We start from the raw sequence: 14874 nt of genomic DNA on the forward strand, positions 1-14874 counted from the left end.
GAATCTTTGTTTAGTTGTTTATATCCATTTGATGAACAATTTTGTGCAAGTTACTGAGTATTTTGGAGCCACTGGGATAGTATTTACCTGTAAGGATATTGATTGTATAATTGCATACTTGTAAACATAGCATCCAGTGAATATTTGGCTATTATCTAAATTCCAATAAGGACTTTTCAGGAAAAAAAAATTGGAGCTTTCAGACTGACAAAATTGTGATAAAGATAAGTGGCATGATTCCTGGTTTTTTTTTGGAGGGGAGGGGGAGGAGGGTTGAGGGTCTCGAGGCAATGAATCTGGTAGCCAAATGTTGTGACCCCTTTCATCTGCTTAACAGGCAGGGACCAAAGTGGTTTTGTATGTGCTGTGTAATTTTTCTTTTCCCGTTGCTATCTAACCCTGTGTGCTTCTCGCAGCCAGCAACCCGTGTGGCACCAACAATGGTGGCTGTGAGCAGGTGTGCGTGCTCAGCCACAGGACCGATAACGGCGGCCTGGGCTTCCGCTGCAAGTGCACCTTCGGCTTTGAACTGCAGGCCGATGAACGCCACTGCGCTGGTAAGAGAACGGGCTTTGGACGGTGCAGGCAGTACAACGTTTGTGTGTGTTTCCACCCAGAAAACTGTTCCTAATTATGTTCCCCCTTTGCTTCACAAACTACATTTTTTTCCCTTGTTTGTTTGCATTTTGGTCTTTTTGATTCAGGGTTTCACCCTAGCCCGGGCTGGCTTTATTTTTTATTTTATTTATTTATTTGAGAGAGAGAGAGAGAGAGAGAGAATGGGAGAGCAGAGTGGGCACACCAGGGCCTCCAGCCACTGCAAACGAACTCCAGACACGCACGTGTGCCCCCTTGTGCATCTGGCCAACGTGGGTCCTGGGGAATCGAGCCTCGAACTGGGGTCCTTAGGCTCCACAGGCAGGCGCTTAACCGCTAAGCCATCTCTCCAGCCCACCGGGCTGACTTTAAACTCACTCTGTTGCCCAGGTTGTCTCATGGCCATCCTCCTACCTCAGCCTCCTGAGTGCTGGTATTAAAGACATGTGCCACCATGCCCAGCTCCCAATTCTTTTTTTTCTTTTTTTGGAGTTAGGGTTTCCCTGTGTAGCTCAGGCTGCTTTGAACTCATAATCCTCCCAAGTGTAGATTATAGGCACGCACCTCCACTTTGGGTTCCATCTCTACCTCAGGAGCCTTGAACATGAGAGCTAAACAGTCTACCAGTGAACTACCACTGCAGCCTTGCCATTTCTACTGTACATGTTAGCTTTAACTTTGGTGGGAAAGAAAGCAACCCATTCCCTTTGACTCCTCAGGTTTATGTTCGATAATCACTTTTAAATTACCTGGCCTTTTTGCTATATTCCAAAATCATCTATAGTTTTCATTTCTTGTTTTTTTTTTCTTCTTCCCTTCTTTTCCTTTTCTTCCCCTCCCCTCCCTCCCTCTCTTCCTCTCCCTTCTTCCTTCCTTCCTTTTTCTTTGTTCTTCAAGGTAAGTCTCCCTATAGTCTCCTACCTCAGCCTCCCTAGTGTTGGAACTAAGGGCATGTTCCACCACACCAGACCAGGCTGACCTGGAACTCACACTGTAGCCCCAGACTGGCCTTGAACTCAAGCAATTCTCCTACCTCAGTCTCCCGGAGTGTTGGGATTAAAGGCATGGGCCTTCACACCTGGTTCTGTTGGCTTTTGTTGTTTGAGGTAGGGTCTAGCCTCAGGTGACCTGGAATTCACTATGTAGTCGTTCTCTGGCCTTGAACTCTTACCTCTTGATCGTCTTACCTCTATGTCCGGTTTTGTTGACTTTTTTTTTTTTTTTTTTTTTGAGGTAGGGTCTCACTCTAGCTCAGACTGACCTGGAATTCACTAGGTAGTCTCAGGGTGTCCTTGAAATCATGGTGATATCCTACCTCTGCCTCCTGAGTGCTGGGATTAAAGGCTTGTGCCACCACACCTGGCTCTCTGTTATCTTTTAAAGAGATAATTCTCTCCCAAATACCAATCCATCTTATCTACTTCATTTCTCACCTTCCTTCCCTTCTCACTCCTTTTGAATAAATTACTATGATTGCTATTGATTTGTCCTTCTTTGTTGTCTTGGTACCTCAGAAATTATAGTAAGATTCTTGGTGTAGATTATTTTAATTTAAGCCTTCTTCTCTTTCCTCCTTCCCTGCCAACCCTCATTCCATTTTTCCATGCTGGAGATTGAACACAGGGCTTCATGCCCACTGTGTACATACTGGACTATGAGCTATGCTTTCTGTCTTGCTAGTGTAGGCAGTGGTAAAGAGAGGCTGATGAGGGGGTGGCGGGATGATAATATGAGCATTGTACATTATACACATATGAAAATGTTACCATATAGAATCCCAGCACTGGGGAGGCAGAGGTAGGAGGATTGCTGTGAGTTCGAGGCCACCCTGAGACTTCATAGCAAATTCCAGTTCAGCCTGAAAAAAGAAAATGTTGGGCTGGAGAGATGGCTTAGCGGTTAAGCGCTTGCCTGTGAAGCCTAAGGACCCTGGTTCAAGGCTCGTTTCCCCAGGTCCCACGTTAGCCAGATGCACAAGGGGGCGCACGCGTCTGGAGTTTGTTTGCAGAGGCTGGAAGCCCTGGCGCGCCCATTCTCTCTCTCTCCCTCTCTCTGTCTTTCTCTCTGTGTCTGTTGCTCTCAAATAAATAAATAAAAATTAAAAAAAAAAAAAAAGAAAATGTTACCATAAAATAAACATTAGTAAAAAATGACACAAACACCTTCATAGTTGGTTGTCTATATGCTGTGTTTATTTCAGATTTATGTGTCATGATTATATTGTTTCCCCAGTAGATTCCTCTGGATTTGGGGAAGGATAAACCATTCTGTGACTAACAATGTCGTATCCCTCTTCCTACAGCTATTAAGAAATTCCTGTTGTTTTCATCTCAAGTGGCTGTGCGCGGAATCCCTCTTACTCAGTCTACGCAGGAAGACGTCATGGTGCCAATCACAGCATCTCCTTCTTTTTTCCTTGGAATTGACTATGATGCCCGGGAGAACACCATCTTTTATTCAGATACATTTAAAGACATTATTTATAAACAAAAGCTCGATGGCACAGGTGGGGAGTGTGCAATACTCATTTTCATTGGGATAACTCGTATCCGTTCTAAGGCAACCGGCATCTTTGTTGTTTCGGCTTAAGCTTTTTATTGTATGCGTGTGTATGTGGGCCCACCAGGGGCTCTCGAAGCCTTAAATGCATGGCTTTATAAGGGTGCTGGAGAATCCAACCTGGGGAATGAGAGAGAGCTCTGCCAGGGAAGGCTTCCCAGTCATTCATGGATTCCTGTCTCTGAGCCGTCGTCTGTTGGTCCTTCCCTTGGATCTCCCACAACCATCTCAAACTGTCATGTTTCGGGGGCCCTTTTCATCTGCCTCAGTGCAGGTCTGCCTACCTTAGGGGAAACACGCTATCACTTGCCAGCTCTTGGTGGTCCTAAACTCCTGCTCTTCCCGCTTTTCTTACTAACTCGTCAGCCTGTGGCTATGTTCCAGAAAAGTGGGGGATTCTCATTCCCTCTTACCTCGTCACAGATGCTCACTTTCTTCAGTCCCTCGGGCTGTGTTCGTGCCATGTTCACAGGTGGGCCTCTGCCCCTGCCCGGAGGCCCACCACTGCGGCTCCTCTCGTGGCTTCCTCCTACCACCGCGTCAGTGAGCTGGACATGGGCGTCCATACTTCTTTCCAGTGCTTCACTCCCTCACCCCATTCCCTCATCTGTGCACATGGGTAAATAATGTGAAGCAGTCACTCCAGTTCCTGGCACATTTTCTTACTTACTGACAATATAATGCCACCGAAATATCTAGCATGTTATGTAGCTCACCAATGACTGAAACAACAAAAGGAAAAAGGATTAGGATTTTTTTTTTGACTACTATAAAAGATGTAATTGCTTATTTGGAGTAAGTTTTTGTTTAGACAAAAAAAAAAAAAAAAGTAAAAGGAGGAAAAGGCCAATTCTGATTTCTCTTCTGGTTTCTTTTCTGGTCTTTCATAATCTTGGCAACTCTTGCTGAAAGTCTGCTGAGGGTTTGGCGGTCATGCCTACGGGCTACCCCCCAGTTGTACCTGGTGGTTTCAGTTCATCAGAGCTGTCTCGGGGTGGTAGAACTCAGGTACTGGAAATTTTTTTTCCCTGGGAGGTTGAATAAGGGAGTGAATCCAGACCACTGAATAGTTGGTTCTGTTTGTTAGTATCATATCTACTCTGATATCCCACTTTTGCGGAGAGATAGATTCTAGGTTTACCCATGTGGCTTACAGGTTATTTTTCTTCTAAAGAATTCCACATGTGTTTCTGAAATATGCCCTGATCTGATACAAAATTTAAATGTGTAACAGTTGAGAAATTTGTTGTATATCCCTCACTTAAACCTTGTCCATATTCCCCTGGCAGGAAGAGAAAGCCTCACAGGTAACAGGTTGGAAAATGTTGAAAGTCTGAGTTTTGACTGGATTTCAAGGAACCTCTACTGGGCCGACGCTGCGCTGAAGAGTATCAGCGTCATGAGGCTCGCTGATAAGTCAAGACGGGCCCTAGTCAACAATTTAAACAGCCCACGGTCCATTGTGGTTCATCCTTCAGCCGGGTATGTGAGTCCCCATTTTCCTATGAGCTTGGGACTTAACAGGCATGCAAAAATGATGCCATAGGGATTTGGCAAGTTCACCAAATATAAAAGATTCCACTGTGTTACTTGAAATCACTTTAAATTTGATCCCTGTAGCATAAGCTTAAATGATCACTCTATCTCTTTAAAAAGAAATAAAAACCTTCCTTCTAGGTTTCATCTTTCCCAGTCTTTTCTGAAGTGGTTTTTTTTTTTTTTTTCACATTTGTGGAGGACCAAATAATGTGATTCAGTCTGATGAGGACTGAGCACGTATGCAGCAGAATTATCAAGAAAGGCTCAAGTTCTTGCTCTAATGTACCTACACGAAGTTTTGCAAAACTTGCCTAGTCATGTGGCAGCTTTCGATCACAGTTTCAAGTGTTAGTGTTAATACTCGGGATGTCACCCTGCTAGCAGTCCACCATGGTTCTTTTCAGCTCTTACTTTCTTTAGAGAGAGAAAGAGACAGATAGAGAATGGGCTCTCAGGGCCTCCTGCCACTGCAAACCAGCTGCAGATGCATGGCCTCATTGTACATCTGACTTACATGGCTCTTGAGGGGTTGAAACTTTGGCTTTGCAGGCAAAAAGCCTTAACCACTAAGCCAGAGATCTCCAGCCCCCTGCTTGTTTAAATTTTATTAGATGTGGACATATTTAGTATGTAAACAATACATGTTGGTGCCATCCTTTCCCTCCTCCCTGCCTCTTTTCTGATGAGGCCTTTCTCATTTGGGATACAGGTCAACTCCATGGGGATTGTGGGTCATGCACTATGGGGGAGGGGAGGCAACATCTCTGTGTAAAATGTCCTAACCTGTGGCTCTAACAATCTTTCCACCCCTTCTTCCACAAAATTTCCCTGAGCTACACTGGGAGCATTTTAAGTCTATTTCAGTGATGGGCACTTAGGAGCCTCTGGATTCCAGCCCCTTTAAAAAAAATTGAAAATTCAGTAGCCACCTGTTCATTTAGAATAAGCCTAGAAATGAGGTATTTGAGTGGAATAATATAACCTGCTTTACACTCTTAGGGTACACTTTACCTATATAACTTCATCTAATCCTAAACCAGTGCAAGAGGAGACATTATGAATCTGTGTCTCAGTGTGGTAAAGTGACTCCCACTACTAAGCCAGAGTTTTGCTCCAACTCCAGTCCTGACCAGTGACCAAACAAGCCAGTTTGCTACCTCTAGACTGATTGTGTTGCATTTTATTTTCTCTTCGGAAAACTGACTATGTTTTATAATAAATTCTGCTGATCCATATAGAATTAAATTCTGATGAATTTATCACAGTATAATCTTGGGTATTTGGTTTAAAATAGCCTTGCTATTAAGCATGAATGAAGTAGTCACAGGTTAAGGTTTTGATTCCTAGGGATTGTATGAGAGAGAAAAGGGTGGATTCCACCCCCTCCGTCCGCTCCCCCTTTCCCCCCACTCTGTGCCTCCCCTACACATATCTTCTTGCCAGTCCTGAGAATAAAGGAAAATGCTTTGAATTAGATATTGAGCTGGGTGTGGTGGCACATATCTTTAATCCCAGTGGAGGCAGAGGTAGAGTGAGTTCCAGGTCAGCCTGGGCTGAAGTGAGACCCTCCCTACCTTGGGGTGGGGGGAAAAAAAGAAAAAGAAAAAGAAAAGAAGAAAAATAGATATTGCTTGAAATTTAGATTGATTTGGATTCTTTCTTAATCATGATGTTTTTTTTTTTTTTTGTGGGGGGATTATATTGGGCCATGGGTGTTGACTACAGAGCAAAAGAGAATAAAATTTGTTTTCTTGTTCATTTCAATAACATGAAGTCTTTATTATATAACCTAAAACCAGGTGACATACGAATGATGACCCATGACCGTTGTTATCCTAGCACTGGGGAGGGGACAGAGGCTGGAGGATTGTGAGGCCAGCCTAAGCCATAGAGGGCTTGAGGCCACTCTGGGATATACACAGCGAGATCTTGTCTTAACAACAACAAATATAAATGTCTTTTTATCTTTAAAAATATTTTATTTGTTTCAGAGAGAGAGAGAGAGAGAGATAGAGGAAGATAGAGAGAATGGGTATGCCAGGGCCTTCAGCTGCTATAAAGACTCCAGATGCATGTGCTACCTTGTGCATCTGGCTTACGTGGGTCCTGGGGAATTGAACCTGGGTCCTTTAACTTCACAGGCAAATGCCTTAACTGTTAAGCCATCTCTCCAACTCATAAATGTCTTTTTAAAGACTCTATGGAAATAGTAGTTCTCTGTGTCTTGGATGCCCACTTTAATACCACGTACATTTGTGATTTCCTTTTTTTTTTTTGGTTATGTTGGGGGTAGAGTCTCACTCTCGCATAGGCTGACCTGGAATTCACTCTGTAGCTCTAGGGTAGCCTCGAACTCATGGTGATCCTACTACATCTGCCTCCCAAGTGCTGTGATTAAAGGCATGCGCCACCATGCCCAACTATATTTGTGATCATGATCACATTTTAACTGTGTACTAAATCAATGAAATACTCCAACTGCTAATCCTGATAGAATATACAATAAAGTTGATTGCAGGCCTCTAGGTTTGTCCTATTATTAACATTCTTGATCTATTTCCTCTTTTTCTAGGTATATATTCATCAGTGATTGGTTCCGCCCTGCTAAGATTCTGAGAGCATGGTGCGATGGCTCCCATCTTGTGCCTATAGTCAACACTACCCTTGGATGGCCCAATGGCTTGGCTATTGACTGGAGGTATGTTGCAATCATCCCGTATTGCCTGGTCTTCACAGGAAGTGCACTGAATATGGAGTGACATGATAGAGTCATATGATTTCACACTGAGTAACATGAGGGAGGAAAAGAAAAGCTGGTACTGTTTGTCCTCAAAAACCTTCATCTCACCAATTCGTGATGGGTGATGACGCTGAATGAGATAGAGCACAAATGTTTGCCTTCCAATGGTGGGGTAAAAATCAATGCATTACGCCGGATGTGGTGGCGCACGCCTTTAATCCCAGCACTCGGGAGGCAGAGGCAGGAGGATTGCAGACCGTTTGAGGCCACCCTGAGACTGCATAGTGAATTCCAGGTCAGCCTGGGCTAGAGTGAGACCCTACCTCAGAAAAACAAAAACAAAAAACGATGTATTGATAAGTATGCTGAGGAAACTCGTAGGAGTAGAATGAGCAGAATGTGTGGAAGGACATGGTGGAGGAAGCAAGTCCCAAGCCCAATTCAAAGTCAGAGCAAGGACCTGATGAAATTTTGTTTTGATATAATTTCTTACAGAGGCATTTTTTGGATAGGAACTTTCTGAAGGGAATTAATCTATGAATATATATTTGTTTGTGTAGTATCGCTTTGAAGAATTAATGGAAACGTCATAGGATGGACCTCATTAATATATAATACTAAATTATTTACAATAATACTAACATAGTTTATGTGCTCATTTTAAACACTGCTACCATTATTTTTCTTGTTGATTTCTCAAGCAGAAAAATAGAATTCCTAATTCAATTTTAAATATAGTGATTTAATATTAAGCTACTAGCTCTTAGCTCTAGGAGGTATAATGACATAATTTTTTAAAGTCCTGGACAATCTTTATTTCTCTTCAACTCTTCGACGTGTCTATATTTTATCTTATTTTACTTATTTATTTGACAGCAACAGAGAGAAAGGGGCGGGGGAGAGAAAATGGGCGCACCAGGGCCTCCAACCACTGCAAACGAACTCCAGATGCATGCACCACCTTATGCATCTGGCTTACGTAGGTCCTAGAGAATTGAGCCTCCAACTGGGGTCCTTAGTCTTCACAGGCAAGCTCTTAACCGCTAAGCCATCTCTCTAGCCCAGATCTATATTTTAAAACCACATAAATAGCCAGGTATGGTGACCCACACCTTTAATCTCACAAGCAGGAAGATCACTGTGAGTTTGAGGCCAGCCTGGGACTACAGAGTGAGTTCCAGGTCAACCTGGGTTAGAGTGAGATCGTACCTAGAAAAAAAATACCATAAAAACACACAAACAGGGCTGGAGAGGTGGGTTAGTGGTTAAGCACTTGCCTGTGAAGCCTAAGGACCCCGGTTCGAGGCTCGATTCCCCAACACCCACGTTAGCCTGATGCACAAGGGGACGTACGTGTCTGGAGTTAGTTTTCAGTGGCTGGAAGCCCTGGCGTGCCCATTCTCTATCTCTCTCTCCCTCTTTCTCTCTCTGTCTGTCATTCTCAAATAAATAAATAAGATAAACAAAAAAAAAATAAAGCTAAATGTTTTTAAAAAAACACACACAAACAAAAAACACAACTAAATAGATATTCCCCTCTAACATTACTTACATGGTGTCCAGATTAGCACTACAAAAGTAATCTGTACTTAAAGACTGAAATTAAACTTCCTTGCCAATTTCAAATTTGTTTCCTTTAAAAAACATTTTATTGTCAACTTCCATAAATGTATGCAATGTATCATGATCATACACCTCTCAGCTGATTGCTGCCTTTGTCTTCAATATGGTGGGTCCTCTGATAGTTTCTAGATAACAGCTAAATATTTTATTATTTTAGTGCTTCACGATTGTACTGGGTAGATGCCTTTTTTGATAAAATCGAACACAGCACCTTTGATGGTTTAGACAGAAGGAAACTGGATGACATAGAGCAGATGACACAACCATTTGGACTCACCATTTTTCAAGGTATGTTTTATTTATTTATTTTTTTCTTTTTGAGGTAGAGTCTCACTCTAGCCCAGGCTGATCTGGAATTCACTATGTTGTCTCAGGCTGATATCGAACTCACAGCCATCCTCCTACCTCTGCCTCCCAAGTGCTGGGATTAAAGGCATGCACTACTATACCTGGCTCAAGGTATGTTTTGAAGCAATAAAATATTTGTTATGTTTTGTAGTTGTAAGTTGTAGCAGAGACTTAACCTCATTTGGCATTGTCACAATTCCATGAAAGTTTGCCATTAAAAAAATAAAAATATTAAAATGATGTTTTATATATTAAATATTGCATGTTCTTTCCAACTTTTTGCATTTTATTTTTACTTATTTTACATATCTATATCTATCTATCTATCTATCTATCTATCTATCTATCTATCTATCATCTATCTATGGTGTATATGGGTGTCCCAGGGCCTCCAGCTGCTATAAACGAATTCCAGACATGTGCAACACCTGTGCATCTGGTTTACTTGGGTCCTGGGGAATTGAACCTAGGTCCTTTGGCTTTTCAGTGAAGTGCCTTAAATGCTAAGTAATCTCTACAGCCCCAAATATTGCATATTCTGCCTTGCTATCTGTCTGTGGGGTATGTGATATTTTGATGAGATAGTCAATTATAAACACCTTTCATGTGTTTACCCTGCTATCTCTAATGTGAGAAAATGCCATTTTTCTGCTGCATAGGAATATTTTGGCTGCTGAGATATTTTGTAATCCACAGGGCTGGGATTATAATGGCATAACACCATGTCTAGCCTCATTGAAAGTTTCTTGGGACATTTCTTTTTTTGTATAATACTATAGGAATTATGCATCTTTGACTGATTAGACCTTCTTTGATTGAACTATTTAAATCTATTTATCTATTTTTTTACATTTATTATTTATTTATTTATTTTTAATTTTTTTTTCTTTATTTATTTGAGAGAGAGAGAGAGAGAGACAGAGAGAATGGGCATGCCAGGGCCTCCAGCCACTGCAAATGAACTCCAGACACACGTGCCACCTTGTGCATCTGGATTATGTGGGTCCTTGGGAATTGAACCTGGGTCCTTTGGGTCTACAGGCAAATGCCTTAACCACTATGCAATCCCTCCAGCCCAAGGAACTTTTTTTAAAAATTTTTATTAGTATTTTCCATGATTATAAAAAAAATCCCATGGTAATTCCCTCCCTCCCTCTCCCCCACACTTTCCCCTTTGAAATTCCATTCTCCATCATATTACCTCCCCAACTATTTACCTATTTAAATATAGTAAGATACTTTCCTGAATGGTGGTATTGAAGCTTCCAGTAAGGGAAGATAAGATTTAGTGAGTTCAGTGACTCACTAGTCACTGATTGGACCACAGATGAGGAAACTTGTTTCATGATAACACTTGTGACATTGTAAATAGGAGATTCACTGTGTTTCAGTTTCTTCTTTTGAATGCTGTTGAAGTCTGTTTACTTTTTTTTTTTTTTTTTTTTTGCACTAGTAGGTTGGATCAATGTGAAGGGGAAACAATTCAATTTTTGTTGTTTTTAATCTTATATTTTCTCTCCTTAAGACTTTTGAGCACCACAGATATCATGATGCACACTCATCCCCAAGCATTTTTAAAGTCTCTTTTTGGGAATAGATCTTTATTTTTGGACTTGGAAGGGGCCTTAAAGATGATGTGGTCTGTTTCCTTCCCACAGTTAAGTATTTGCTGTAGCTGGGATAAAAGCTCAGTTTTGGGGCTAAAGAGATAGCTCAGTGATTAAAAGCACTTGCTTGCAAAGCCTAACTGGGTTTGATTCCCCAGTATGCATGTAAAACCAGATGCATAAAGTATTGCATGCATCTGGAGTCCTTTTTCAGTGGCAAGAGGTCCTGACATACCCATTCTCTCTCTCTCTCATCTTGTGCTCTATAGAATACTTCTCTGTGTTTATTTTTATTTTTTACTTATTTTATTTAATTAATTAATTTATTTTTTGGGGTAGGGTGTTACTCTAGTCCAGGTTGACTTTGAATTCACTAGGTACTCTCAGGCTGTCCTTGAACTCATGTTGATTTTTCTACCTCTGTCTCCTGTTTATTTTTACTTATAAATGTGTAAAGAGCATTTCTAGAGAATAACAGTCAAAGGAAATGGTTACAGAGACAGATGACAGATACTTGGATTTGCAAAAACTGCTACAAAAGCCTATTGCATTTTTCCAAGGTATTTTCCTGAGCTACTGTTTTCTCTTGTTCTCAGAGTATGTATTTTTTACTGACTGGAGGCTGGGCGCAATTGTTCGAGTCAGGAAAGCAGATGGTGGAGATCGGAGCATCATTCGAAGTGGCATCAGTAATCTAATGCATGTGAAAACATATGATGCGGACATCCAGACAGGTGAGTGACATTACCAAGTCCACCCCCCCCTTAGGAATGTATTTATCTGATATGGTGGCTCCTTTCCCTTTAAGTACTTATTTACCGTAGCTCCTGATAGCGTTATGTTTCCATCACCCACAATGTTCCACTCTGCTAGCCCTAAAAGATGTTGTTGGGAAATACACATTAAAAAAAAAATTTATTTTAATTAATTAATTTATTTGATAGAGAGAGAGAGAGAGAGAGAGAGAGAGAGAGAAAGGGAGGGAGGGACAGAATGGGCACGCCAGGGCCTCCAGCCACTGCAAACTGCAGAAGCCTGAGCCTCCTTGTGCATCTGGCTAACATGGGTCCTGGGGAATCGATCCTGAGTCCTTCGGCTTTACAGGCAAACGCCTTAACCACTAAGCCACCCCTCCAGTCCGGAAGTACACATTTTTGGTGGATTGTTTTATTTGGCGGGTTGATTTCCAAGACGATGTTCCGGAGAGTATTCTTCCACATTTGTTTCCTTGTCAAGTCAAGCCCTGTATCCACGTGGGACTGTGCCTAATTTAGTCGGCCTGCTTTGCTTTTTCAGGGTCTAACAACTGCAACCAACGCACCCATCCCAATGGAGACTGCAGCCACTTCTGCTTCCCGGTGCCCAATTTCCAGCGAGTGTGTGGGTGCCCCTATGGGATGAAGCTTAGTTCCGATCAAATGACATGTGAGGAAGACCCAGTCCATGAGCCACCCATGTCGCAATGTGGCTCATTCTCTTTTGCCTGCAACAATGGCAAATGTGTACCTGATTTCTACCGCTGTGATGGAATTGATGATTGTCATGACAATAGTGATGAGCTTTTATGTGGCTCGCTGAGTAAGTAGCTATGAACAGGAGATTTTATTTATTTTTAATTTATTTGAGAGAGAGAAAGGGGGGGAGGGAGGGAGGGAGGGAGAGAGAGAGAGAGAGGGAGAGAGGGAGGGAGGGAGGGAGGGAGGGAGAGGGAGAGGGAGAGGGAGAGGGAGAGGGAAAGGGGGAGGGAGAGGGAGAGGGAATGGGCATGCCAGGGTTTCCAGCCACTGCACATGAACTCCAGGTGCATGTGCTACCTTGTGCATCTGGCTTATGTGGGTCCTGGGGAATCGAACTGAGGTCCTTTAGTTTTTCAGGCAAGCACCTTAACCACTAAGCCATCTCTCTCCAGCCCTTATTTTGGTTTTTAAGATAGGGTCTCACTGTAGCCCCCTGCCTCCCAAGTGCTGTGATTAAAGGTGTGTGCCACCATGCTTGGCCTTAAACCTTATTTCATAAAAGGTTGTACTGTTTTGTTCCCTTGCCCCTGTGTGGGCCCTCCTCAGTGGGCTATGGTATTCACTGTGGGGTCATGAAGACCTCAGTCAGTCTCTGTGGGGTGGGTGGTGGGGGGACTGTGCCTTATTCTTACGCACTCTGTGGCTCTTACAGTCTCTGCCCTCCCATTCCACAATGTTTCCTGAGTCATGGCAGGCATGTTAGCAGTGTGATCTGCTTTGATGGGTTTTGATTGACCATGGCGTTGGTCTCCATTGCCCTGGAGCTGCTTGTCAGGATAGCAGGAGGAGCAGGGTTCATGTCACCACTTGCTCTGCAGTTTCTCTTGGGACCCGGCAGAAGTGGAGGAGGTAGAATGTCTTGTGTTGGGCAGTTGCCTGTCTTTTCTTGTTGTGTGAATCTACACAACACATATACCGCTTAGCATGGTGTATATACTTAGCAAGTCCCCAGTGTCTTGCCAGGCTAAATACATGCCTGACGATATAGCTGATTGCACCCCTTGTACATGTCTCTTTCTTTGGGTGCTGTTCTATTGATCAAGAAGAACCTGACCTCCAGTTTGTTGCTGTTGTAGATTATACTTGCTCACCTTCATCATTCACCTGTCACCACGGGGGACAGTGCATCCCTTCCTATTGGCTCTGTGACAAGCAAAACGACTGTACAGATGGCAGCGATGAGCAAAACTGCCCAACTCAAGCACACACCACTTGCCGCGAGTCCTACTTCACTTGTGAGAACAGCATGTGTATCCCCAAAAACTGGATCTGTGACACCGACAATGACTGCGGGGACGGGTCTGATGAAAAGAACTGCGGTGAGTTCTGGGGCAGTTTCTCGGAAGGGGTAACCAATCGCATCTTAAGGACTGCTGTTCTTCCTGTCAAGCTTTGGGTCATAGTCTGGAAGAAGAAAGGCTCGTGCCTATGTGTTGGAAGCTTAGAGTTCTCCTTAAGATAGTAATAGTGGTCTTTATGGAAGCAAAGGAAAGCCTGTCTGAAGCCATACATCTAGATAGAAACTATCAAAAACTCCATGTGCATGTGCTACTTTGTGCACCTGTCTTTACATGGATACAGGGGAATTGAACCCAGGCAATCACAATTTGTAGGCAAGTGCCTTTAACCACTGCACCATCTGTTCAGCAAGAGGTCCTGCCTTGGTGGCACACACTTGTAGCCTCAGTTCCCAGGGAGACTGACACAAGGAGATGGCTTAGGCCTAGGCTTTAAAATAGCCCTCAAATGCCATACAAATACCCATATATTGGCTCTCTTTTCTTTTTGTCTTTTGAGTTGATACAGGCAAAAGGCACCGAAGATTTTCATTAATTACCCACCTGCTTTTCATCGTACTGGTTCTCATTCCTTAGGCTATTTATTTTCATGTCTGCAATAATAATTGTCTGGACCAAATTCTCTTCTGTTTGTTTGGTTTCTACAAGTCTGTGTTTTCTGTCCCTTCATGTTGTGGATGGGCTGTAGGTTCCTGACGCCACAGCCATACCGTAGAGCAAGGTAGGTCTCTGGGCCTTAACGCTGAGTGACTCAGCATGACCTGTTAACACACTGTTGCCACTGGGCACTGGGCAGGCTCAGCATGAAGCCTAGTTGGGCTCTGCTTAGCTGTTGTCCATAGTCATGATGAAGTACTTTTGGTTTGGCAATGGTACACAACCAACAAATCAAAAGCCTGGTTTTGTTTTTGACTGACATTAGAAACTTCAGAGACATGCCAGCCAACCCAGTTTCATTGCCCCGATCACCGGTGTATTGACCTCACTTACGTCTGTGACGGGGACAAGGACTGCGCTGATGGATCGGATGAAGCTGGCTGTGGTAA

The 14874-nt window shown here is 43.0% G+C and overlaps 1 protein-coding gene across 1 annotated transcript in view; it reads left to right on the forward strand.

Annotated features, from left to right (window-relative positions):
- Positions 1-14874, forward strand: part of Lrp2 (LDL receptor related protein 2) — a 180505-nt gene that overhangs the window by 75817 nt on the left and 89814 nt on the right. The window contains exons 15-23 of the mRNA XM_045147772.1: positions 417-557; positions 2900-3103; positions 4446-4638; positions 7268-7393; positions 9216-9346; positions 11610-11747; positions 12310-12591; positions 13607-13849; positions 14751-14870. Coding sequence (XP_045003707.1) covers positions 417-557; positions 2900-3103; positions 4446-4638; positions 7268-7393; positions 9216-9346; positions 11610-11747; positions 12310-12591; positions 13607-13849; positions 14751-14870 — 1578 coding nt within the window. The remainder of the gene's footprint in view (positions 1-416; positions 558-2899; positions 3104-4445; positions 4639-7267; positions 7394-9215; positions 9347-11609; positions 11748-12309; positions 12592-13606; positions 13850-14750; positions 14871-14874) is intronic.

The sequence above is a fragment of the Jaculus jaculus genome, chromosome 4, assembly GCF_020740685.1.
Source record: "Jaculus jaculus isolate mJacJac1 chromosome 4, mJacJac1.mat.Y.cur, whole genome shotgun sequence".
Taxonomy (NCBI): Eukaryota; Metazoa; Chordata; class Mammalia; order Rodentia; family Dipodidae; genus Jaculus; species Jaculus jaculus.